This window comes from Gymnodraco acuticeps, unplaced genomic scaffold (genome assembly GCF_902827175.1).
Source record: "Gymnodraco acuticeps unplaced genomic scaffold, fGymAcu1.1, whole genome shotgun sequence".
Taxonomy (NCBI): domain Eukaryota; kingdom Metazoa; phylum Chordata; class Actinopteri; order Perciformes; family Bathydraconidae; genus Gymnodraco; species Gymnodraco acuticeps.
This window is the reverse complement of record NW_022991052.1, coordinates 24,317-52,096: the sequence shown is the minus strand read 5'-3', so window position 1 is coordinate 52,096 and position 27,780 is coordinate 24,317. Positions and strand designations below refer to the sequence as shown.

At 44.9% G+C, this 27,780-nt stretch overlaps 1 protein-coding gene across 1 annotated transcript; it reads right to left on the bottom strand.

Annotated features, from left to right (window-relative positions):
* Positions 1–3,666: 3,666 nt before the first annotated feature.
* Positions 3,667–9,582, bottom strand: LOC117559878 (palladin-like; the record flags this gene model as incomplete). The annotated part of the gene is made up of 3 exons (XM_034236601.1): positions 9,446–9,582; positions 5,398–5,983; positions 3,667–3,878 (listed from the first exon to the last, which is right to left on the bottom strand). Coding segments are annotated over exons 1-3 (935 nt in total), but the record flags the coding sequence as incomplete, so codon positions are not given.
* Positions 9,583–27,780: the final 18,198 nt, after the last annotated feature.

Genomic DNA, 27,780 nt, shown 5'->3' with positions numbered 1-27,780 from the left:
TCACTCACCCCCCCCCCCTGCATCACCTTATCTCTACAGCTGGTGAACATCACTGACACTCAAGCTCTGGTCACACTGAGGGTCAGCACATTCCTGCACCATGCATATGGAGGACCAGAGCTGCCATCGTTATACATACAACTAAATATATATACATGTTTCTATTTCTGTGCATGTTTATTTATTTATAAACCGATAGCAATGAATATCTGAAGTGCTTTGAAGCCGTGGCGCTGTAAAAAGCTCGACCAATCATCTGAGCCGGCTAAAGTAACTGGATGGCCTACCTGCCTGCCAGCCCTCCATCGGGGCACAGACTGATCTCTGCCCTCATTGGTCATGTGCGCGTTCGTGTGTGTTGGGGGAGGGGCTCTGTGAGGAAGTGGCAGATTGTTTCCGGCTGTGTATTTTCAAATTCTAGCCACTCGAGCTGCTTTCTCCAAAACTACCTACCCCACCTTTAAGCCTTGTATTTTACAAAATGTATATATTTCTGTATTACAAACTTATAATAACCTGTCCAAAAAATATTTCTGCTGATGCTTTACACAATTAATAAAAACACTTCACTGACTTTTATGATTACAGGATATGCAATGTGTTTATTGTACATTGAGCGCTATTAGCTTCCAGATCAGGTCATATTTCAGCAGGTAATGCATCACAGGGAGGGTTTCTTTCTGAGAGACGATGAGCTGCTCAGCAAAGCCACTTCCCACGGTCACAGACTCATGACGTGTGCAGCAGGAAGTCACAGAGCGATGGAAAAGGCAAATGATTGTCTGACCTCGTCACTAAAACAGCAGCCGTCTCCACCAGTAAGAAAAGGGGAGTAGGAAATGATCCAAACACTTGAGTATCGTAATGTAATGTTTTGTGAAACTGTAGATTTTAAATGTTAACAGACAGGAGCTGATTTCTTGCCTCAGCAACATAACAACGTAAAGTTTCATTTGAGAGACAAAGCTTCCTTGATGCTAAAAGTGTTCTCATCCTTGGAGCCATTAAAGGGTCCAGGAAAGTGGAAATGGAAGACGGTGTGAAACCAGCAAGAGCTTCTCAACATCACATGCAGAGGTCACACAGACCAAGGTTCATCTCTGGAACAACAACGACAACCAGCAGAAGCTAACAATCCCACTTCATCTGCCTTTCTCTAAACCTCCCAACGACCTTCTCGATACAGAGTGTCTCCTGCATCCTCCAGCCATCCAGCCATCCTCCCGTCTGTTGGCAGACTATTGAACTGCTCTGTTGACCTGCAGCTCCTTGACTTCGTCCCCAGGCTGTGTGGTGAACATGAGAAACTCAGCCGAGAAGAGACGACTCAGATACTCCCAGCATCAGCTCAATGCAAAAACAACGTGTTCAATGTTTGCTGTGATATATTTACTCAAATTACATCAAATCGAAAATGACAGTTGATCTCTGAACCGCAGGAGCTTTACATGCCAGAGGAACAAAGACTATTTACTTACGTTAAGAAACACAAAAACCACAGGAACTTGAATTTGTATTCTTGCACAAAATATATAAGTTGAAGCATTTCCTATGACCCGCGTCCTTTCCTCTCAGATGCATCACTCAGAGGATGGTACAGTATAACGGCCCGTCCACACAGCGGCGTGCGTTGAAGCTTGCCGGCGGGCGTGTCTGAAACTCGACCAACAACCAATCACATGGATCTCCCGCCCCGGACACACAAGCAGCGGTTTGATTGGCTAGAGCTTGGACGGGCATATGATTCGATTGGCTGACGCTTCTGCCGAGGCGTCAAAAGTTGAACATTGCTCAACTTTTACAGCGAGCCACGCCAGCAACGCTCCGCGTCGCTTCCCACAATGCAGTTCGGCGGAAAGTGACCTCACCCCATTCAAAGTGAATGGTGAAGCGTCAACGCACGCCGCTGTGTGGACGGGCCGTAAAACCCAACGATATACAGGACATACATAACTAAATATGTATTTTCTCTCGGTCGTTCTATTAACATCAGCATAAGACATTCAACATGGAATCCTCTTCCGGCGCCTTCACCAGCAGCTCCTAATCAGCGCTGAAGAGTTTCTACTTTTACCTTATTATTTATGGTCTTCAAACGTATTGGCGTTTTTTGTTATTGTTTGCGTTTTCACCTGCTATGTCACTGTACGATTCCCCTGACTCTGATTGAGGGTCTTCATGAACCACAACCCTTTCTGTTGATCTCCAGCTCTTAGTCTGTACTGTCAGGAGAACCCAGTCTGTATGGTGAGCATGGGGAACTCACTCCTCAGATACTACCAGCATCAGCGGAGAGAAAAAACAATGTCTTCAATTTATGCTGTGCTGTATTTCCTCAAATGTCTGAGCCTCGGGAGCGTGCGTGCAAACAGCAGAACTGTCACAAGTTAGACACTTCTATTATTGTTTGTTTGGTGGCTCATCTAAACTCTCCTGTCATTTCAGATCCCGCCTTCCTCCAGGCCCTCGTAATGAGCTCACTTCCCTCACCTGGTCTCCCCAGCCCTTCCCCTCACCTGTTACTCATTCCCTCATCACTCCACAGTATTTATACCACCTCACTATCACTTGTCCTTTGACAGAGTGTCTTGTAGTTTCTGCCAAGCTCTCCAGTGAGTGTTGTGCTCTAGCCTTGATTTTTGTCCTGCCCGGTTTTTGACCCCTGCCTGTTTACGGATCTCGAGTTCCTGCCTGCTCCCTGTCTGGTTTTGGTTGCCTGTCTGACGGATTTCCTGGTTTTGACCCTGCCTGTCCCTGACCTGAATAAACTGAACATTGCTACACTGGTTGTATCTGAGTCGTGCTACTGGGTTCTGATCTGTACCTGTGATCGTGACAAGAACAAAGACTATTAACTAACATGAAGATAAAGAGATCTCAGGAACTTATAACAGAAAAGATATCAATGAACTCTCAATGATCCATGTCTATCCAGTTCTGGCTTGATGCTTCCCCTCGTAAATAACAAACCTTTCAGGACCTCAAACACTAAGGCAGGACCCAAATGCAGCTATAAAACAAAAGGTGTAGTACGTTTAACAAAAAGCGAGCTTTAATCTAAAAGAAAACAAGGAACAACTTAACGTTGCCAAAGCAGGGAGCACGAGGAAGGGACCGAAAGACTTCAGGGACAAACATGGAGGGTCACAAGAAAGACCACTGAACATGGAGAAAAAGGGAAGACAAGATCATATACACAGAAGGGGAGGCAGCAACACAACAACAACAACAACAACAACAACAACAACAACCGCTGAACACAAAGAGACACTCAGACACATGAAGGAAGACCAGACACAGGGAGAACAGAATTTAAAAAATAAACCCGGAAACTAAACACACAACACTAAAATCATGACACGGACAGAGCCCTCCACCTGCAGCAGAATCACACGTTTCAAACCACTGCGGTCACTTTGATGAGCTTCCTACTCGTCTCATTGTATAATGACCATCAAGGATTCTATTCCATCAGTCGTTACACCAAACATGTAACCAGTCTGCGTTTGAATGCCAGATGATACGGTAAATCTCTGCCTCTGCGGACTCTGATGTCTCAAGGCCTGAGGACGCATGGAGCGAGCGATGGAAGGGAAAGGGATGAAGGAAGGGATGGAGGACAAAGTGACACAGACACTGAAAAGACGTTATATAAAAAGCCCCTACCTGACGAGAGGGGGGGGGTTTCCTGTGACTCTGCACTCCAGACGGATGGGGCTCCCCTCGGCCACCTCCTGGCTCTTCAGTTTCTGCAGGAAGCAGGGGGGGGTCAGCGGGCTCTGAGATGGAGCAGCAGAGGGGGGGTGATGGAGGAGGTGGTGGTGGTACACTGGAGGAGCGTCAGGACCCCCTGCTGGCTCGCTGGGATGCTCCTCCTCCTGCAGGTGGGAAGAAGTGGAGGACAAATACTTCGTTACTCGACTTAAGTAATAAAGACTTATTTTTTGCTTTTGCTCCAACGTGTGCAGCAGGAAGTCACAGAACGGTGGGAAAGGCCAATGACTGGAGGACTTCTTCACTAAAACCACAGTCATCTCCACCAGCAAAAAAAACCACTTGTTTTATGAAACTGTAGATTTTAAACTGCTCCTGTGGAGACTGTCCACAGACTGGATGCATGTGAATCGCTTTGGATAAAAGCATCTAACAAATTACATTAAATGTTGTGTTGTGTCTTCTTACTTGCTACCCTTTTCCCTCAACCTATCCTAAGGGAGTGCATGTACGTAGACACGTTAGTTTAGCTGCTATAGGCTTGGACTGTTGGGGGGGGCACCTTACTCCGTCTTTCTGGCTGTTTGTACCTGTGTACTCTCATGTTCCCAATAACCCAGCTTCCCCCAAATCTCTTTTTTGTGTCCATATCTACGCCGGGATCCGGAGTCGAGGCTGATCCTGTTGCTGTGGTCGTGTGTCCTGGATCCTCTATCCTGAGCACTGGATCTGAGTCCTGGACTTCGAGTCGTGGCTGAACCTGTCTCTGCGGTCCTGCCAGACTCTCACCATACTACTTCCCTGATGGCTTCCACAAGATTGCTGACATCCTCGTGGATTCATCTTCCTATTACAGACACATGCATTTCCTAACATTCGGTCTATATGCTGTAAAGTGTATTATCTCTTGGATTTACACACGGCATCTATTGCACGTCTGTCCGTCCTGGGAGAGGGATCCCTCCTCTGTTGCTCTCCCTGAGGTTTCTCCCATGTTCCCCTCAAACTGTGGGTTTTCTCTAGAAGTGTTTCCTTGTACGATGTGAGGGTCTAAGGACAGAGGGTCTGAGGACAGAGGGTCTGAGGACAGAGGGTCTAAGGACAGAGGGTCTAAGGACAGAGGGTCTAAGGACAGAGGGTATCGTATTGTCATACTGATATTCTGTACAAACTGTGAAGTCCACTGAGACAAATGTAACATTTGTGATATTGGGCTATATACAGGAGCGTTGGGAAAATACTGAGTGTCCTCTTCCAACATGAGAGTCACTTGATAACAAAGGTATCCCAACTGCAGCTGTGAACATGACAGGATGTGTGATGACCTAGAAGAGCATCAGGACTGTTTGAGGCAGATGATAGCTATGTGATTAACATGATGATTCAGCCTCTATGGAGAGAGACATCAAGCATGCTCATTTCTGACGTGGAGCTAATCTGAAGTAAACATTGAATACTGCTTTCTACTCCTCCATCTTGTGACTGAGTAACTCCCTCTCTTGGATATCAGCATGTGAAGGACACTGTTCAGGAACTAGTTGATGCTCTGTATGTGATGACTCCTTCCATTCTGGAGAGGATCACAGACACATGGATCCTGAGACTGAAGCTCAAGCCGGGGACCAGGGAGATTATTCTAACAAAGAGTATCTGTACTTCTACTTGAGTAAAGGATGTGTATACTTTTGCCGTCTCCTCCTCCTGGTGATGCTCCTCCTCCTGGCGGGGGTTTTGAGGAGGAGCAGGGGTCTGTTTTTGTCCGTGAGGGGTCAGGTACCCGCTGTCCGGAGAGGAGGCGTCGTCGTCCTGGTGGGCGGAGCCTCTGAAGATGGAGGACAGCTCCTCGATGAAGGTGGCGGCGCGGCTGCAGAACTCTGAGGTCGACGCCGCGCGGTCGTTTAGCTCCAGACCTTCATGAAGGAGACGTGGCTTATCCTGTTTATAGACGGGGGGCAAGGGTTTGAGATGGGGGGTGGGCTTCTCCACCTCTCTGGACGTGTGTTTAATGAGGGGCGGGGCTTCAGATGCTGCACCATCACCTTCAGATGGAGAGGAAGCTTTCGTTTGAGGGGTTTCAGCAGTTTTAGAGGATTCTGAGTCCTCTAATGTTCCCCCGAAGGCCTCCAGGGCCAGGTCCAGGCTGCGGTGGATCTCCTCTGCACTCAGGAAGGCCGTGAGGTCAGCGAACCCCTCCTCCAGCTCTGGGTCCAGGTGCGGGCCCCTTCCCTCAGAGGACGCCTCAGGCGGGTTCCAGCTCCCGTCCTGCATCCTGAAACACAGAGAGAGGCTGGTGTTAGCATCATTCAGACAATCACTCAAAACCCACCTGTTCACTTAAAAACACGAGTTCCTCCGTCTTAAGGCTCTGAGAGGTAAACAGTTGGTGTGTATCTTTAGGGCTTTCATTGTGAAAGGAAAGCAGGAAGGACTAATAATAAGTAACATGTAACATGTTCAACACTGCATTCAACCACTGACCCCCCCCCTTTTCTGTTTTTGTTTGTCTCTTTACGTATTTTCTTCGTTTTTGTGTTATTCTCTGTCAAAGCATCTTTGAGTTTCTAGAAAAGCGCTATATAAGTGTCATGAATTATTATTATTATGAAGTACACGCACACACACACACACTCCGATTATGTCAGAAAATAATCTCTGAGTCAAACAAACGTTTCTGATATTTACACATTTAGTTCAGCAGGATAATCTCCACATGTTAACACCACTTTATGATTTCGGATGTAAAAAGCTAACGTTGGGCTATAAAGGAACTACAGCACGGTCACATGACTTCACGTCACCACCGCTGAGCTAAAGGTGGCTAATGTTGGGCTATAAAGGAACTACAGCTAGGTCACATGACTTCACGTCACCACCGCTGAGCTAAAGGTGGCTAATGTTGGGCTATAAAGGAACTACAGCACGGTCACATGACTTCACGTCACCACCGCTGAGCTAAAGGTGGCTAATGTTGGGCTATAAAGGAACTACAGCTAGGTCACATGACTTCACGTCACCACCGCTAAGCTAAAGGAGGCTAATGTTGGGCTATAAAGGAACTACAGCACGGTCACATGACTTCACGTCAACACCGCTGAGCTAAAGGTGGCTAATGTTGGGCTATAAAGGAACTACAGCACGGTCACATGACTTCACGTCACCACCGCTAAGCTAAAGGCGGCTAATGTTGGGCTATAAAGGAACTACAGCACGGTCACATGACTTCACGTCACCACCGCTAAGCTAAAGGAGGCTAATGTTGGGCTATAAAGGAACTACAGCACGGTCACATGACTTCACGTCACCACCGCTAAGCTAAAGGAGGCTAACGTTGGGCTATAAAGGAACTATAGCACGGTCACATGACTTCACGTCACCACCGCTAAGCTAAAGGAGGCTAATGTTGGGCTATAAAGGAACAACAGCACGGTCACATGACTTCACGTCACCACCGCTAAGCTAAAGGAGGCTAATGTTGGGCTATAAAGGAACTACAGCACGGTCACATGACTTCACGTCACCACCGCTAAGCTAAAGGTGGCTAATGTTGGACTATAAAGGAACTACAGCACGGTCACATGACTTCACGTCACCACCACTAAGCTAAAGGAGGCTAATGTTGGGCTATAAAGGAACTACAGCACGGTCACATGACTTCACGTCACCACCGCTAAGCTAAAGGAGGCTAATGTTGGGCTATAAAGGAACTACAGCACGGTCACATGACTTCACGTCACCACAGCTAAGCTAAAGGAGGCTAATGTTGGGCTATAAAGGAACTACAGCACGGTCACATGACTTCACATCACCACTGCTAAGCTAAAGGTGGCTAATGTTGGGCTATAAAGGAACTACAGCACGGTCACATGACTTCACGTCACCACCGCTAAGCTAAAGGAGGCTAATGTTGGGCTATAAAGGAACTACAGCATGGTCACATGACTTCACGTCACCACCGCTAAGCTAAAGGAGGCTAATGTTGGGCTATAAAGGAACTACAGCACGGTCACATGACTTCACGTCACCCCCGCTAAGCTAAAGGAGGCTAATGTTGGGCTATAAAGGAACTACAGCATGGTCACATGACTTCACGTCACCACCGCTAAGCTAAAGGTGGCTAACGTTGGCTAAAATCATGTATCTTTAACATATAAACACAAAGACTTGATGTGTCTTAGTGTTGTAAACTCTTGTTGTTGTTGTTGATGAATGTCCTCTCTTGTTATTTACACTAATGTTTATAACTTAACAGTGTTGCTATTCACTGCTTCCAGCCCGAGGACTACAGCTGTGCTTCAAGCTAACTCTGGTAAATGCTAAGAAGCTGTGCTAATAAATAGTTCCCATGTCATGTGTATTTATATTGACATGTGTTATAGTGTAGCATGTTGTTGCTACTGTGGAGACACTCGTCTGACGCAGAGCGACTCTCATGGCGTCCTGCAGACCGGCTGTTGTTATTTTTAATCCCTAGGGCTATGTTTCACAGCAGCAGCAATGCAGACACACACACACACACACACACACACACACACACACACAGGTACTACTCTTACCACACACACACACACACACACACACACACACACACACAGGTACTACTCTTACCACACACACACACACACACACACACACACACACACACACACAGGTACTACTCTTACCACACACACAGACAGACAAACACACACACACACACACACACACACAGGTACTACTCTTACCACACACACAGACAGACAAACACACACACACACACACAGGTACTACTCTTACCACACACACACACACACACACACACACACACACACACACACACAGTGGAACATTTTGAACGTTGATTGACAGCGCTGTCAGTCAAACTTCCACTTCCTTCTTTTCTCTCCATCATTTTACAAACCTTGTTATGTTAACTTGAATATTGTAATAACAACTTTTATATATGCATTTTCACAGTATGTGTTATATTAAATACAAATAGATAGAGTAACATTTGAAAGACTCAACATGAGAGAAGATACTCTGTTTGAATTAGACTGTGAAATATCAATATATGTGCAAGAGTTTGAGTTTGAGTCTGTGAAGTTTTGTTAGATTATTATCCGTTTCCTTATAGTGTGTGCCTCTTGGTGTTGCCCTGTCCCTTTGCAGCCTTTAAAGTGCACTTTTCCAGCTGTAGGAGGATTTTCTAACAGTATTTGAAACAGCTCAGATGATATAAATCACATTCTCCATGAAAAACAAACCATAAAAAGTGTTTAAAATACTAATAAAACCAGACCTTAAAGATGTCTGTCTGTCGAGGCTGTGAAATATCAAAGAGGCCGAATGTTAGATTATTATCTGTTTACTTATTCTATATATAGGTATTCTGATTTTGATGATAGACTGTCTGCGTCCCTTCTGCCTTTAAAGTGCAGATTTCCAGCATAAACGGATGATCTCAAAGTATCTCAAACAGCTCATGATATAAATCACATTCTCCATGAAAAACAAACCATAAAAAGTGTTTAAAATACTAATAAAACCAGACCTTAAAGATGTCTGTCTGTCTAGGCTTTGAAATACAAATATCATATGAGCAATAGTAGATTATGATCTGCCTTTAAAGTGCAGATTTCCAGCACTAACGGAAAACCTCACAGTATTTCAAACATCTCTAATTATATAAGTTCTGGATGAAAACTCAACCCCTAAAAAGTGTTCAAAATGTAATAAAACCATGTAAACCCACCGTAAAGCTGTGCGTGTCCTCTGCTGCTCCTGGGGGCCAGGCTTGTGTTTCCTGGAGGATAGAGAGGCAGAAAGAAGCGTGTGTCTCTGCAGCCGAGCGGCGTCAGGTCTGTGTTTCGGGTCGTGTTCTCGGCCCATCTGTCCCCTCGCTGCTCGCTGCGTTTGGGCTATATTTGGCCGGGGGGGGGGGGGGGTCGGGTTTCACAGCCAGGAGATTGGCAAGAAGAAGAGAGAGTGTGAGGGAAGTGGAGGGGAACATGTCTGCACAACCAGTTCATCAGAGGCACTTCACACAGGGGGGGTGCAGGATAACAGGGGGGGGGGGGGGGGGGGATATGCAAAAGAATGTATTCTTGTCAGGATTTACAATGAATAAAAGACTACAATATTCATAGCTTCTCTTTCAACCAGCCAAAAGAGTCCCTGAGTGCAGAATGGTGTAATTCATGTTGTGCTTTATAAACGAAGTGTTTTGTTTTCATGATTGGTTTCCTCTGAAGAGAGAGAGAGGGAAGTGGAGAGCAACATGTCTGCACATCCAGTTCATCAGAAGCACTGCAGTAACTAATAGACTCATCAATAAGAGTGGTGAAAGTGTGGGGGGGGGGGGGATATGCAATACAATGTAAAGGTTGTAAGGATTATTTACAATGAAAAAAAGACACCAATACTAACATATTTATGGCTTCTCTCACAGCTCACCTAAAGAGCCCCTGTGTGCAGTATCACATCTGTAATTCAAGTGTGTTGTTTTAATTGTGTTTTTATGTGTTGTTACTCTGTAAAGTGTCTTTGAGTTTCTAGAAAAGTGTTCTATAAATAAAATGCATTATTGTTATTAATGGATATTCATCCATTGATGTGGAAGCTTCAATAAGCTCAGTGGGTTTCTGCCTCTTCCTGCACTCTTTGTATTATTTACTATCTCTTTTAAAACAAACCATAATAAACAGTCTTTCATTGAGTCTGGATCATACATGTACAATATATATATATAGCTTGTTGTAATATTTAACACGCACAGTATGCACCAATCAGCAGAGATGGAAAAAGTAGATCTTGTACTTGAGTAAAAGTAGAAGTGCAGGAATACTTTGTTACAGTAAAAGTCCTGCAGACATAACATGTAAATACTCAAGTAAAGTACACGTACCTCAAAAATGTACTTAGTTACTTCCCACCTCTGCCAATCAGCCAGCATCACACAGAGATATTGAACTTGCTCGTGGATCATTGAATTCCTGTTCTTCAGTGGAGACGTTTAAAGTGACAGCAGCGTTGAGGGGGGGGGGGGGGGGCTATGACCTAGAGACCACCCACTGATCTTACCACAGGAAATCAGATCTGCCTCTTTGGCCCCACGGACCCGCCGAAAGGGCCGAAACCACAACATATGCAAGCAACAGTGTCTGAGGGCTTCTTAAGATTTAATAAACCATATGTTTCATATCCATGTAACGGGAAGAAACTCAAGGCTAACGCTGAGCCTCTGAATTAGCCCTGGGCGAAAACATCTTAACGCCGTTATTACAGAACTCTAGCTATACCGATCGATATACTTATTGGATCTGCACAAACAAGTTTAGCTAACATCCTGAGAGTCCACAGATTATAGAAATATAAGGATCATCACTGAGCGATCAGAACTCACGACAGGGGAAGCAAATACAGACGACACACGAGTAGCTTTAGGAAAACACGGAGATATGCTCACCTTAGCTGTTATTCTGATCAAAAGTCGTGTTCAATGGCATTAAAACGAGAACAAACGCGGCTGAGGGTTAATCCATAGGTTAATCCAATGTGTCTGTCACTTTGAAACATTATTGATAATCCATAATTCAATTTTTATGCAAAAATCGGAGAATAAAAATGAGCTGCTAATGGTAGCCACCAGAGTGTGTCGCAGCACCGGTTTTGGCTGCGCGTCACTCTCACTCCTTATTTGGTAATCTGTGTGTGTATGTGGAACTTTCCCTCGATTCCATTGGCTCTAGCGGTTAAAAAGAGATGTCAATCATCAAAATCGACCAATGGGTTCCAGAGAAACGGCAAAAACGCCCATTTCCACCCAAATGAGCCCAGAGGTGGAGTTTATTTTGATAAACCTCTAAAAAGGTCAAATGTCATTTGTTTTGCATCAATCTTGATACAGGGTACTTATTATATGTTGGACTTTGGATTCCTAAAGCTTTTAGTCTACCTTACCATCATCCAAGGTTAGTTTTCACTATAAGTAAAACAATATTTTTGGACGGACACTATCATTTACATTTTTTTACTATGTTCAATCTGAATTTTCTTTAAAATAAAAAAACATCTCTATTGATTCTGACTCTTCTACATCCAACTCACAGGTTTATCATTACTTTGAGAACAAATATTATTAATGTAACCCTTTTAGAAGATATGGTCATTTGTTCTGGGAAAGTCATTTTGGAGCCTGAGGCCTGAAAACAGGCTCAGGGTTCAACAGGACTCAGTAAAAGTAAAAAGATGATTATAATTATAATCAGGGGACCTATGAAGGATACTGGCCTTTTTTATCAATGCGATTTGTTTGATAAGCGTACCTCCTCTATCTTCATGTCTTTCCTCCTTTCTTCCTAATCAACCCTTGTGATGTTTTGTGATTTTAGGGTTTCTATTATCATCTGGACAGCAGCTAGAGATTAGGCATGTTGGCTAAATCTGCTCCATTCACTGTTTCTGTTCATTAGTGAGGAATCTAAACGGCACCATAACTGGATGTATTTGAGAAGTGGGCTGACTCTGACTAACACATGATTGTAGAGGAAACTTCTGTGTAGCATGCAGTGGAGTCACCGACTCAGGAAGGAGACACGGTAGGAGCAGTAGCTTTGATGTCAAACCACTGTGATTTATTTGGAGTTGGTACCAGAGTATTCACATCACAAATCCAAGAGTCAGAGGTTCTGACTCCACGGTAGAGTTGCCACGTCAATTCTGGAGAGCCTCTCTCTTGCCAGCCCATCTAACTGGTTTCGCAGAGAGTAAACAACATATTTGAGGAGATAGCCTAAACAGTGTGGGAACACAGAGCTACTTGCCTCGGACACTTATGACCTCGAAGATTTTACCTTGGAGTCCACAAATACAGAGAAGGAAGTGTCCCAGTGTACCCACAACACAGACCATCTGTATCCCAGTATTGACCGGTCACAGAATGGGAACAATAACATTATTGGCTAAGCCGCCTGTGTCCTTAAAGAAGGTAAACAGACATCGAGGTTTGTCCTGTATGTTACAAATTGGCATGATAATTGATGATGATAATTATTTCCACAACAATGATTACTACTGTGTAATGTATGTTTATAGATATTTAAGAAGTACGATATAAGACAAGCGCAAGTTTCAGGTGTGGGCCAATTACAAACGGACCTCAAGCCGTAGTTTGGACACCACTGGTTTTAAACTGTGATTCAGCCTTAAGACAAAGCAGAGGGTTTACAGACAGCCTCTCGTTCTATTTCTACTCTCTCTCTCTATCACAGAGCTATTCTGCTCCTCATCAATCTGATGATTACACAGTGATACAGCCAGAAGGAATGCACGCACACACACAGACAGACACAGGCACACACACACACATACACATACACACACACACATACACACACACACACACACACAGACACACACAAGCACGCACGCACACACACAGACAGACACAGGCACACACGCACACACACACACAGACACACACACACACGCACACATGCACACACTCACACATGCACACACAGACACACATACACAGACACACACACACACAGACACACATGCACAGACACACACACACATACCACACACACGCACACACACACACACACACACGCATGCACACACACACACAGACACAGACACACAGACAGACACAGAAACACACACAGACACACACACACAAGCACACACGCACGCACACACACACACAGACACACATACACATGCACACACACACAGAAACACACACACGCACACACACACACACACGCTCACACACACACACATGCACACAGACACAGACACACACACACACATACCACACACACACACGCACACACACATGCACGCACACACACACACACACACACACACACACAGACAGACACAGAAACACACACAGACACACACACACAAGCACACACGCACGCACACACACACACACACGCACACACACACGCACAGACACACACAGACACACACACACACACACGCACACACACACACAGACACATAAACACACACAGACACACACACACACGCACGCACAGACACACACATGCACACAGACACAGACACACACACATACCACAGACACACACACACACACACTCACAGACACACACACACACACAGTATTTAGTGATGACTTCTCTAACGGGTATCTGAGCTGTTATCTATAAGAATAGTTCTGGAACATCCCCAGCATTACTTCCCACTGACGCGCCCCACAATGTGTGGGGGGGACAGTTACTAAGTACTTAAGTACCATTTTAAAGTACTTGTATTTTGCTTTAGTATTTAAATGTTCTTGAGTATTTAAACTTTCTGCTGCAGAACAAAAAAATAAGAAAAAGCTTTTAAAAAAGAAAGATAGAAATCCAAACTTTTTCAGAAAATCTCAGAATTATGAAATAACTCCTTTTCTCTCAGAAAGCAAAGCTTTTCTTCAAAGAGGACCACAAGTCAAGAACATGAGATCTGACTTTAATCTCAGAATCCTGAGAAAAAAATCCAGAAATTCTCAGGATTAAAGTCAGAAATCTGGAAAACAAAAATCCAACTTTTTTCCCGAAACACTCAGAAATACTTCCTTTTTTAAGTGAGAAACCAAAAGTATAAACAAATGAAAAAATCCAGAAACCCTTTTTGAAACTTGATCTGACTTTTTTTTAATTCTGAAAAATAAATTTTTACTTTTTTCTAAGAATTTAAGAAAAGTCAAAAACTTATAATTTCTTCGAACAGAATTAGGAATTACTTACTTTTTTTCTCAGAACACTAAAAAAAAAAAAAAATCTCAGTGTTTCTCAGAATTATCAAATCAAATCAAGTTTTATTTTAGAGCACATTTAAAAACGATTTAGGTCGAGCCAAAGTGCTGTACATGTAATTTAAACACATAAAAACACATTACATCACAACAGATCAAAACAACACATGGAACAGTCAGGAGTCGTGACCCCACTCTAACTAGAAGGCCAGAGAGAAGTAGTGAGTCTTCAGTGTGGATTTAAAAGCCCCTAGGCTCTGGGCCGACCTCACATGGAGGGGAATTAGGAGATACTTTTTTCACAAAATTCTAAAAAAAAGAAAAGTAAAAGAAACCTAATGTTTTTCTCAGAATTCTGACCTTTACTTTAGAATTCTGAGAAAAAAGTCATAATAAAAAGAAAATATTGTACTTTTAGCCACATCCCAAAAGTAATTCTCCTGTGGAGAGTTCAGAAGCTCAAGGACCGTCTCTGTTCGAATCCCTGAAATCACACAGACTCTTGCCGACCTCCTCTTTGACTTTGGGACCTCCAGCTGTTCCTGGCATCACTTTGCGAGTGCCACCAGTTTTGGAGCAGCATGCCACAGCTGGCAGATACTCAATGATGGAACAGTCACATCCAGGACGCTTCGAGGAGTTTCCTCACGATGATGATCTCTTGGATGAACCATCAGATCCAGGTCCACAGTGACAGGGTCAGAGCAGGAGGAAGAGGAGGAGATGAAGAGACCAGGAGGGTCAGAGCAGGAGGAAGAGGAGGAGATGAAGAGACCAGGAGGGTCAGAGCAGGAGGAAGAGGAGGAGATGAAGAGAGCAGGAGGGTCAGAGCAGGAGGAAGAGGAGGAGAGGAAGAGACTAGGAGGGTCAGAGCAGGAGGAAGAGGAGGAGATGAAGAGACCAGGAGGGTCAGAGCAGGAGGAAGAGGAGGAGATGAAGAGAGCAGGAGGGTCAGAGCAGGAGGAAGAGGAGGAGATGAAGAGACCAGGAGGGTCAGAGCAGGAGGAAGAGGAGGAGATGAAGAGACCAGGAGGGTCAGAGCAGGAGGAAGAGGAGGAGATGAAGAGAGCAGGAGGGTCAGAGCAGGAGGAAGAGGAGGAGATGAAGAGACCAGGAGGGTCAGAGCAGGAGGAAGAGGAGGAGATGAAGAGAGCAGGAGGGTCAGAGCAGGAGGAAGAGGAGGAGATGAAGAGACCAGGAGGGTCAGAGCAGGAGGAAGAGGAGGAGATGAAGAGAGCAGGATGGTCAGAGCAGGAGGAAGAGGAGGAGATGAAGAGAGCAGGAGGGTCAGAGCAGGAGGAAGAGGAGGAGATGAAGAGAGCAGGAGGGTCAGAGCAGGAGGAAGAGGAGGAGATGAAGAGAGCAGGAGGGTCAGAGCAGGAGGAAGAGGAGGAGATGAAGAGAGCAGGAGGGTCAGAGCAGGAGGAAGAGGAGGAGAGGAAGACATTAGTGAAGAAGAAGTAATGTATGTGAGGAATGCAGATGAAGTGTCAGAAAGAGGGACAGAGGCAGGGATCAGATGTCATGTGTGCACTTCATTATAACTAAGCACTCTTGCTGTACTCACAGTAAACAGAGTTCTAGGGTATCATGAGTGCTTCCTGCTGTTTTATATATAGTGTGTCTGAACACCTTGTTTCTCTTGTGCTTTAAGAACACTTGTGTTAGGCCATGATTTAACAATAAATATGTTATACAGTATGAAATACCACGTACTGTCCGCCCTCCCATGCGTACATTAATGTACACAATGTACAAAAATATCTGTTTTATTTGTATTACTGCCGATTTGTATTCCATTTCTATGTATATACTGTTAGATTTACTATATTTGTATTATTTGTAATATTTGTTCAGTTGACACAGACTCTCAGCAGTTCACCGTCACCCACAACCTCCAAGATATTCATTAATAATCCACCAGATTATTCATTACATTTGAATTGGAATACATTACTTTAGACCAGTGGCGTGCACAGACGAAAATCCCCCCCCCCCCGGGATTGACGCCCCTGGTGGAACCGCCGGCTGCCTTAGCAGTGTGAGATTTATTAAAGGCACATCTTGTATGTCGTAATTGCATATTTATTTATTTCAATAACCATATGCTATCTGATGCAGATGCCTATCTAAAACAAATCAAATAGTAGCTTACTTGCTTCTACACGCTAAAGCAAATGTAGTCAGGGAGGCAAACTCATCAGGTATGAAAAAGGTGACAAGGATCCGAGCCCCCCGACCTCACGGAATATCGGCTTTAAAATTAGGAATAACAGGATTTTAGCAGTCAGAACAACTAAAGCAGCAGGTAATAATAACAGAAACGCCAAAGAGTTACATCTAATAGAAATATATAAAAGCATTTATTTTAATTGTGTAGCAGTCAGTTTATCATTTTGGCAGCACTGTTGAGCATTTTGAAAATGCATTTTCATGCCTCTTAGTATTTTTATAATACTTTTCTACTTTCACTTGAGGAACATTTTGAATGCAGGATTGTTACTGTAACAGAGTATTCCTACACTCTGGTACTTCTACTTTTACTCAAGTACAAGATCTGAGTACTTCTACTTTTACTCAAGTACAAGATCTGAGTACTTCTACTTTCACTCAAGTACAAGATCTGAGTACTTCTACTTTTATTAAGTACAAGATCTGAGTACTTCTACTAAAGTACAAGATCTGAGTATACTTCTACTTTTACTCTAGTAGCCTACAATCTCTATACTTATACCACCTCTGTTTGTAGCCTATGAAAAAAACTATTAGAAAACGAAGGCTAAAGCTAACGTTAGCAGCAGTGACAATGATATTGCGACAGAAACACTTTTCAGTGCACATCACGCTCTGCCGCTCTGCTCTGAACACCTGAACGGCCCGTTCTAACAGCTGTTCACCAGCGGCTCAGTCTGTGCCACAGTGACTCCGCACAGTTAACGATGCACCGTAGATAATGTAGCTGACCCTCATCCCGGAGCAGCAGAGTTCAGCCGACAGGCAGGACGACTCGAGCACACAGCTCGCGCTTCATATATTACAAAATAACACCATGCGTGTCATGATGGCACATAACAGCTCGCGACCGCAGATTATTTCGGCGATTAGATAAAATGTAAATTATATTTGACGCAACTTGTTACATTTCCATGACTTTTCCAAAACTTTGGGAAAAATATTGTTTTTCATAACTTTTCCAGGGCCTGGAATTTGCATTTTGAATTTCCATGACTTTTCCAGGTTTTCAATGACCGTACGAACCCTGTATAGTTTAGTTTGGCATCTGATTTAGGGGATTAAACAATACACTCGTTGTATTTGTTACCTGGTGGTTACTTACTTGGTCGTCACTAGGGCACTTTTAATCGTGTTGCTGCGTGCTGCTGCACCACACACCCGCCGTGGCCTGTCTGACTGTCAGCTCTGCGCGCTGCGCGTTCACGTTGAGAGCAGGGAAGGGAGGGGCTGCAGCCAGAGCACGTACGGGAGTGCCGCGGGTATGGAAGCAAACAAGAGACAGAAGTATTCGAATTGTATTAGACACCGAATTTATAGCATTGAAAATAATTACTTTGAAAATCATGAATCTGAATTTGTTTTGCTCCGAATTTATCTATGTGAACTAAAAATGTAAAAATTGAAGTTAAAAAAATTCGAATGTTCAAATTCAGATCCCAAAAATTAAAGTGAAAACAATTCGACGTCAAATATTTCGGTGTGTAAAATTCGACGTCAAAAATTGCGATGCAGCCTCATCCGGGCTACTCAGACAGGATAAGCAATCGAGCCCTAATGCAATCAAACCGACTTCTGGCCTATCAGAGCCAAGCGGCAAACCCCGGGACAGTGCGGTGAAGCCCAATGCTGCAAACTATAGGCGATGGATGCAGATGGGAGCAATTCTGGACCAGAGGAGGAGAGGCAGATCTGGACCAGAGGAGAGACAGATCTGGACCAGAGGAGAGACAGATCTGGACCAGAGGAGGAGAGACAGATCTGGACCAGAGGAGGAGAGACAGATCTGGACCAGAGGAGGAGAGACAGATCTGGACCAGAGGAGGAGAGACAGATCTGGACTCCTAGCAGCAGAGAACTTCAGCACGGATTCCAAGGTACACCTTTTTCATGCTTTACAAAGAATGCATAAAGTAATGACTCTAATACTCTGATATACATGCCATTAAACATGGCTGAATACTAGATCACCTGCACATCAGTGATGCTGAGAGCACTTTCTTAGCAAAAGGTTACATTTACATTTTACCAAGCAACATCACTTTTTTGTTCAACTTTCACATTTCAATGTATTTAAGGCAAATATTATTGAACATAGTGAGAGCTGCAACCCTTTGTCTTTCAGTGAGACAACCGCACAGAGCAAGCTTCTACAGTTGCACTAAGTTTTGATAGCAGTTAAATATTATTTTAATAATACATTTATTTCAATGTTGAGGAATTTAGAACGGTTTATTCATAATCTGATTATCTTTGCAGTACACTGTTGGATTTAAAAAACACATTAAAATAAAAAAAATCATTATATTTATGAACAAACAAACACACCTCTTTCTGAAATAACACACTTGCTCTGCAATAATATGTTTTTTGATATTTCTGTTAGGAAAGGACACGCCTGAGAGACAGGACTGCTTCACCATGTTCTCTTTCTCTGAGGGTCCAGAAGAACATCCAAGAGGGAAAGGAGAAGCTGATGTGATGAGATTTAAGAGCAGTACAGGACATTCACTAAGAGACACTTGTATTGTAACACAAAGACCTGCACACTGAATAGTTTTGTAGTCTAACAGGAACTTCATTTGTGTTGTTTTGTGTTTTACGTTGCACCTCAGAGACAGTGTGATTATTGTCAGGCCTATAAAGTTTGGCAAAAAAAAAAAGTCAGCTGATCAAATGCATTTGCCTCACTTTGAGCTTCACATCACTTGTGCCTTGTACCGCCGAGTTTGCAACGTCATAAATAAATGGTGCCAATCTTCATTCAGATGTGAATGTGTAATCAAACATTTTCAGCAAGAATAACGGACAAAAGGAGTGCAAATACAATTTATTGAAATGTGAACTAAAAGTTATCAAGCATGAACCATCACCATTTTTTTTTTAAATAAAAACGAAATAATATACATAAGTTACATTAAATGTTAATCTGTTAATTGACAGGCTAGGCCTGTGCAGGTGGTAACAGCTATGCCCAGCATGGGCTAAGTTCTGTAGGTGCAGCTGGTGCAGGTCCTCCTCCATCAGGTCTGGTCCTCCTCCCTCAGCCCTCTCTGGCCAAAGCAACAGACAGGACGTTCATAAAGCTGAGGTTTCCCCCAAAGTCTCTAATCATCCATCCTGTGAATATAAGAGGGGAACAAATAGTGTAATAGATGCTTTGGACAATAAGAAATATAAAGTTAACTGTTGAGTTGCTCAGTTTTTTAGATTGACAGGGTTTAATAACACAAACAAAAGGAGAGAAATAAAGATTGGTCTTTCAATAAATTGTGTTGATTTTGTCTTTTGAATTGTTTGTCTGAAGTCAAGTAGCTAGAACTGTTACTTATAGTTTGAATGATACAGTCTGGTTATAATGTGTGGAGGAGGCATCACAGGTAAGAGCACCATTTGTTGTGTTCCATCCACAACACATTGATGTGTGTGTATTTATTTATCTACTATTTCTTGAATTATTACTGTCAGTCCAAAACAAGAGATTTTGTTTTGGTAACATTTAAAAAAACAAAAACTTTTTCACTACACTATCTTGAATACTTTAGTTTTTACGTCACTACATTTATCTAACAGCTTTAACATTGTAAAGGTGTCACTTCGGACTAATTATGACAGCATGTCCTACTCAGAGCCCTAGAGTCTCTAGGGCTCTGGTCCTACTATTTTGAGAGTTTGAACAAACCAGACCTTCATCTATTAATGTAGAAAATAGTTGGCACATTACACCTTTATGAAAGTAATAATTAGTTAGCTCATTGTTCAAAATGAGCTCCAACTACAACAGTTAAGTCAACTCGTGCATCGGTAATAACAATAAATCAAATGATATAATATAATAGTATAACTTGTGTCTACTTTAACAACACTTTCCTAATTATACTAGCATACTTTTACTAAAGTAACATGTTTAAATGCAGGGCTTTTGTAAGAGAGTATTTCGTATAGTGTAGCATGGTCTACTTGACTTATCTAACCGAAGTGATCGTTACGTTACTTTGCAAACCGTCACCCCCAACCAACCAACCCACACACACACACACACACACACACACACACACGTTGTGATTCACTTCAATTAATGGTAACGGAGCTTGCTAACAGCAAGGCACAAGGCTACTTCACTCATTTAGCTAATGTAAGATACAAATGCTGTCGAGCCCTCACTGCTTGTAAAATAAAGAGCACAAACTGACTACTTACCCGAGCGGCGAGCCCCGCTGTTCTCCGTCATTTTTCTCCCGGGTTGTTGTGATCACATGACTGACAAAGCCGTGCTCTGATAGGCCAGAAGTTGGAGTTGCATTAGGGCTCGATTGCTTATCCTGTCTGCGTAGCCCGGATGATGCTGCATCGCAATTTTGGACATCGAATTTTATACATCGAATTTTTTGATATCGAAATTTTGGGATCTGAATTTGAACATTCGAATTTTTTTCACTTGAATTTTTACATTTTAATTTCACATAGGTAAATTCGGAGCAAAAACATTTAGATACATGATTTTCAAAGTAATTATTTTCAATGCTATAAATTCGGTGTCTAATACAATTCAAATACTTCTGTCTCTTGTTTGCTTCCATACCACGGGGCACGTGTGGGGATGTCTGACAAAATTACAACGCGCATTTGGGGCATTGTTGTATATATTAGAAGCATTTAATCCAGAATTGATCGATGTTACCATGAGCCACTGTAAAAAAATTTTTTTAAAAACCTGTAAAAAACGAACTTTCAAAAGGGCACATTGCTGTCAAGAGGGCAAAACGGGCAGGTGCTCAAGCACTACCTAGAGTCTATGGCTGCTTCTCAGGTCGACTATTTTCATTTCCTCGCTCCTCGGTCTCACCGGAAGTTGATTTGCCCGCGCCATCTTGAGTACCGTCCCATGGTTCTTATTTCTGCCGGAGGACCGAGGATCGAGGAGCGAGGAGCGATCATGGAGGAGCGATAACCGAGGAACCACCAGACCATCCTCCGATGAAATCCTCAGATACTCACCCCGCCCCCTTACTGTGTATCACTCACTGATTGGACGAGGCAGTGCATGCACTGATCTGATGCTTCTTGACATGAGAGCAGAGTGAAGAAAATACATGAACCTCACGGGAGTCACTCCTCAGTTTATACCGTGTTTTGTTTCAATTCATGTATCATTTAGTTACAAATATGTGATATATCTGAACAACAAAGTGGTCAAAAATCATTTAATTCATTTTTTGGAAACATTTTCATGATCGCTTTTTTTCGTTTTACATTTTCATTTATCCTCTCTGGGGAACCAGCACCTTACCGTGGTAGAGAGGTTTGTGTGCCCTGATGAACCTGGGGGCTGTGTTGTCTGGAACCTTGTGTTCCTGGTAGGGTCTCCCATGGCAAATTGGTCTCAGGCAAGGGGCCAGACTAAGATTGGTTCAAAAGACCTCATGAAAGACGACACAAGAAGTGAGGATACCCGGCCCGGAGGAAGCCCGGGGTCCCCTTCTGGAGCCAGGCCCAGAAGGAGGACTCGTCGGCGAGCGTCTGGTGGCCGGGCTTGCCACGGAGCCCGGCCGGGCCCAGCCCGAAAAGGCAACGTGGGCAACACCTCCGCTTCTCCGTCCCGCGGGCCCACCACCTACGGGAAACATCGATGGGGTCGGGTGCGCTGCCAGAAGGGTGGCAGTGAAAGCGGAGGGTCTCGACGGACCAGACCCGGGCGACAGAAGCTGGCTTTGGGGACGTGGAACGTCACCTCTCTGGGGGGGAAGGAGCCGGAGCTTGTGCGGGAGGTGGAGCGTTACCAGTTGGATCTGGTTGGGCTCACCTCTACGCACAGCGTCGGCTCTGGAACCTTACTTCTGGATAGGGGTTGGACTCTATTCTTCTCCGGAGTTGCTCAAGGTGTGAGGCGCCGGGCGGGTGTGGGGATACTCACAAGTCCCCGGTTAGGTGCTTCGTTGTTGGAGTTTACCCCAGTGGACGAGAGGGTCGCCTCCCTACGCCTGCGGGTTATGGGGGGGAAAACTCTGACTGTTGTGTGTGCTTATGCACCCAACAGCAGTTCAGAGTATAAGGCCTTCTTGGAGACCCTGGAAAGGGTCCTGTATGGGGCTCCTGAAGGGGACTCTTTAATCTTGCTGGGAGACTTCAACGCACATGTGGGCAATGATGGAGACACTTGGAGGGGCGTGATTGGGAGGAACGGCCCCCCTGATCTGAACCGGAGTGGTGCTTTGTTACTGGACTTCTGTGCTAGTCATGGATTGGCCATAAAAAACACCATGTTCGAACATAAGGATGCTCATAAGTGTACGTGGTACCAGAGCACCCTAGGCAGAAGGTCCATGATCGATTTCGTTATCGTATCATCGGACCTGAGGCCGTATGTTTTGGACACTCGGGTAAAAAGAGGGGCGGAGTTGTCAACTGATCACCATCTGGTGGTGAGTTGGGTTGAGTGGCGGGGGAAGCCTCTAGATAGACCTGGTAAGCCCAAACGTGTAGTTCGGGCGTACTGGGAACGTCTGGAGGAGGCCCAAGTTCAGGAGGCCTTCAACTCACACCTCCGGCGGAGCTTTTCGGGCATTCCTGTGGAGGTTGGGGACATTGAACCAGAGTGGTCGGTGTTCAAAGCCTCTATTGCCGAAGCCGCGGCGGGGAGCTGTGGTCTCAAGGTCCTAGGTGCCTCAAGGGGCGGTAACCCTCGAACCTCCTGGTGGACACCGGTGGTCAGGGAAAACGTCCGACTGAAGAAGGAGGCCTTCAGGGATTTGTTATCCCGGGGGACTCCCGAGGCAGTTGCAAGGTACCGACAGGCCCGAAGGGCAGCAGCCTCATCCGTGGCCGAGGCAAAGCAGCAGGTGTGGGAGAAGTTCGGAGAAGACATGGAGAAGGACTTTCGGGCGGCACCAAAGTTGTTCTGGAAAACTGTCCGACACCTCAGGAGGGGGAAGCAGGGAACCATCCAAGCTGTGTACAGTAAGGATGGGACGTTGTTGACCTCAACTGATGGAGTGTTAGGGCGTTGGAAGGAACACTTTGAGGAACTCCTGAACCCGACAACTCCGCCCTCTATGTTAGAGGCAGAGCTGGAGTATGACGGGGGATCAACACCAATCTACCGGGGGGAGGTCACTGAGGTCGTCAAACAACTCCACAGTGGCAAAGCCCCGGGGGTGGATGAGATCCGCCCGGAAATGCTGAAGGCTCTGGGTGTTGAGGGACTGTCATGGTTGACACGTCTCATCAACGTTGCGTGGAAGTCGGAAACAGTACCGAAGGAGTGGCAGACCGGGGTGGTGGTTCCCCTTTTTAAAAAGGGGGATCAGAGGGTGTGTGCCAATTACAGAGGCATCACACTACTCAGCCTCCCCGGGAAAGTTTACTCTAAGGTACTCGAAAGGAGGGTCAGGCCGATTGTCGAACCTCAGATTGAGGAGGAACAATGCGGATTCCGTCCTGGTCGTGGAACGACGGATCAGCTTTTTACTCTCGCAAGGATCCTGGAGGGGGCCTGGGAGTACGCTTATCCGGTCTACATGTGTTTTGTAGACTTGGAGAAGGCGTATGACCGAGTTCCCAGGGAGTTACTGTGGGAGGTGTTGCGGGAGTACGGGGTGAGGGGGTCTCTAATCAGGGCCATCCAATCTCTGTACTCCCAAAGCGAGAGCTGTGTCCGGGTCCTCGGCAGTAAGTCGGACACATTTCCGGTGAGGGTTGGCCTCCGCCAGGGCTGCGCTTTGTCACCAATCCTGTTTGTAATATACATGGATCGGATTTCGAGGCGTAGTCGTGGGGGAGGGGGTCTGCAGTTCGGTGGACTAAGGATTGCACCACTGCTTTTTGCAGATGATGTGGTTCTAATGGCTTCATCGGTCTGCGACCTTCAGCACTCACTGGATCGGTTCGCAACCGAGTGTGAAGCGGCTGGGATGAGGATCAGCACCTCCAAATCTGAGGCCATGGTTCTCAGCAGGAAACCGATGGACTGTCCACTTCAAGTGAAGGAGTTCAAGTATCTCGGGGTCTTGTTCTCGAGTGAGGGAACAATGGAGCGTGAGATGGGCCGGAGAATCGGAGCAGCGGGAGCGGTACTGCAGTCGCTTTACCGCACCGTTGTGACGAAAAGGGAGCTGAGCCAGAAGGCAAAGCTCTCTGTCTACCGGGCCATTTTCGTTCCTACCCTCACCTATGGTCATGAAGGATGGGTCATGACCGAAAGAACGAGATCGCGGATACAAGCGGCCGAGGTGGGTTTTCTCCGCAGGGTGGCTGGTGTCTCCCTTAGGGATAAGGTGAGAAGTTCGGTCATCAGGGAGGGACTCGGAGTTGAGCCGCTCCTCCTTTGCGTCTAAATTAGCCAGTTGAGGTGGTTCGGGCACCTAGTTAGGATGCCACCTGGGCGCCTCCCTAGGGAGGTGTTCCAGGCACGTCCAGCTGGGAAGAGACCAAGGGGTAGACCTAGGACCAGGTGGAGGGATTATATCTCTTCGCTGGCCTGGGAGCGCCTTGGGATCCCCCAGTCAGAGCTGGTTGATGTCGCCAGGGAAAAGAAAGTTTGGGGCTCTCTGCTGGAACTGCTACCCCCGCGACCCGACCACGGATAAGCGGGAGAAGATGGATGGATGGATGGATTTTCATTTATTGTCATTTCCATTCAGTCAGTCATAAAGTGCTATTAAAATGTTAATGTGCTACATATCCACACAAACACACAAAGTGTGGAATCCAATGAATGTTAATCTAACTGAGTTTTGATAGATAACATATCTCTTTTTCTTCTCTCAATTATTTTATTTCTATTGTGCACTCTAATCAATATTAATCAAACTATTGTTCGTTTATACATTTTAAGAATGGCGTTTATCTTTTTTGAGAATGAGTTCTTATTTTATTTCATGTATTTGGGTCTACAACAGATGATACAAATGTTTGTGTCAGTAAATGTGTACTAACAGAGGCGGGGGGGTGTGTGGAAATAACGGGGACAGAGCTGCTGTCAGACGATCAGCTGTGCAGCGTCATCACAAACGGACGTCGCTTCACGTGACGCTCCGGAGGAAAGGACGTCCCATTGCTCTTAAAACTAATTTCCCTGCTTCTCGTGGTTTCCTTGCGTCCCTCCATGCTTCCCTGGTGGGAGGGACTAAACGCAGGGAAACGACGCAAGTGAGGGAAGCAAGGATTTAATTTAATTGACCTGAGAAGCAGCCTTTGTGTGCACGTCTTTAGACTCAGGTGACAAGGGGGCAGCAACAACTCATATTAGGCTTGTTTGAGACAAGCGAGACCTGCGCAGTTGCGATCAACGTCTTGCTAGTGCGTTGCATGATGGTTAGTCATTTTGTCCGACTTGCTCTGGAGGCTCGCCTACATGAGACGTTGAAATCTCGCGGGACAAAGACGCCCACAGCCTTGAGAGCGAGGCGGCGCAGTTCCGGAGCGTCCACACTACAGCTTCAAAAAAAGCTTGGAGCTGGGCGTGTCTGAAGCTTGGGGATGTTATTAAGCAACACGACCAACAACCAATCACATGAATCTCCCGCCCCCGACATACAAAGCAAAAACCCCCGGGGATTTTATGGGAGAAATATATATATATATATAAACTCCCCAAACAGGCGAAAACCTACCAGTTTCACCCACTGTCTCTGCCACCTCCCTCCATGCCTGGTTCCTCCGGTTTGTATCCCGGTAGGTGAAGAGGGTTTGATTGATTGAAAAGTTTATTAACAGCTTGTATATTGGGTACAGTACAGTACAGCTCAAAACATACAATTGTTAAGGGGATGCAGACCAGAGAAAGACTTTCGTCTTGTTTACATCAGGGTCCCCCATTTCCAATTCATCATATCATATAAGACATATAAGACATATTTGACATACAGATGGCTTATTTACAATTTACATACAGGTGGTTTTTACATACAGATTGCTTATTTACAATTTTCATTTTAGATTTCGTTCTAATACATCCTAACCGGACATTTAAGACATACCAAGTCTACAGATATACAGTTAGTAACAGAGTCTAAAATGCGAGTATATACATAGATGGGGGGGGGGAAGCTGTCCATTGTCTGTATACGCCGGGATCCGGAGTCATGGATGATCCTGCGCTCCTCTGTCCTGGATCGCGAGCCCTGGATCTTGAGTCGTGGCTGTGGTCCTGGATCATAGGTCCTGGATGGATATCCTCGTGGATTCATCTTCCTATTATACACACATGCATTTCCAAACATTTGGACTACCTATGTTGCAAATGTATTATCTTTTCAATTTACACACGGCATCTATTGCACGTCTGTCCGTCCTGGGAGAGGGATCCCTCCTATGTTGCTCTCCCTGAGGTTTCTCCCATTTTTCCCTTTAAACTGTGGGTTTTCTTCGGAAGTTTTTCCTTGTACGATGTGAGGGTCTAAGGACAGAGGGGTGTCGTATTGTCATACTGATATTTTGTACAAACTGTAAAGTCCACTGAGACAAATGTAACATTTGTGATATTGGGCTATATAAATAAACATTGATTGATTGATTGATTGATTGAATGACAGGTTGAGATTTGTACCATTACCGGGGCCAGTTTTGCAATGCTCTCCCCCGAAGGTGCTCTTTAAGAGAGGTTTTGAAGGTAAGTATAGTTTTACTTTCCTTACAGTTGTGGGAAGAGCGTTCCACCTTGATGTGGCATCATTGCGAAACGTGTGTTCCCCCTTTTTTGTGCCAAATCTGGGTTTCACGTGATTTGTGGAGCTCCCTCTGGTGTTATGATCATGGTATTCCTTGACCTTTGGGAAGAATTTTGACATGTACATGGGTACCATGGGGTGTAGTGGATCTTGTAGACCAGGCCCATTGCAAGTAGCTGTACTCTGTCGTCTACTCTAAGCCATCCTAGGTTGTCAAAGTGGGCAGAGGTGAGGTGGGTTCTAGATGAAAGGTCAAGCAGTAGTCTGACCAGTTTATTTTGCGATGTTTGAAGTAAAGGGTCTGCTCATACAAAACCGGGTGATTCGCTACGGCGATAATTAGTTTCTCCTCCATCTTTTTTTGAAATACAGAAATGAACGGCAGGATATCTCTCCCAGCTTAGACGCGGTTTGATT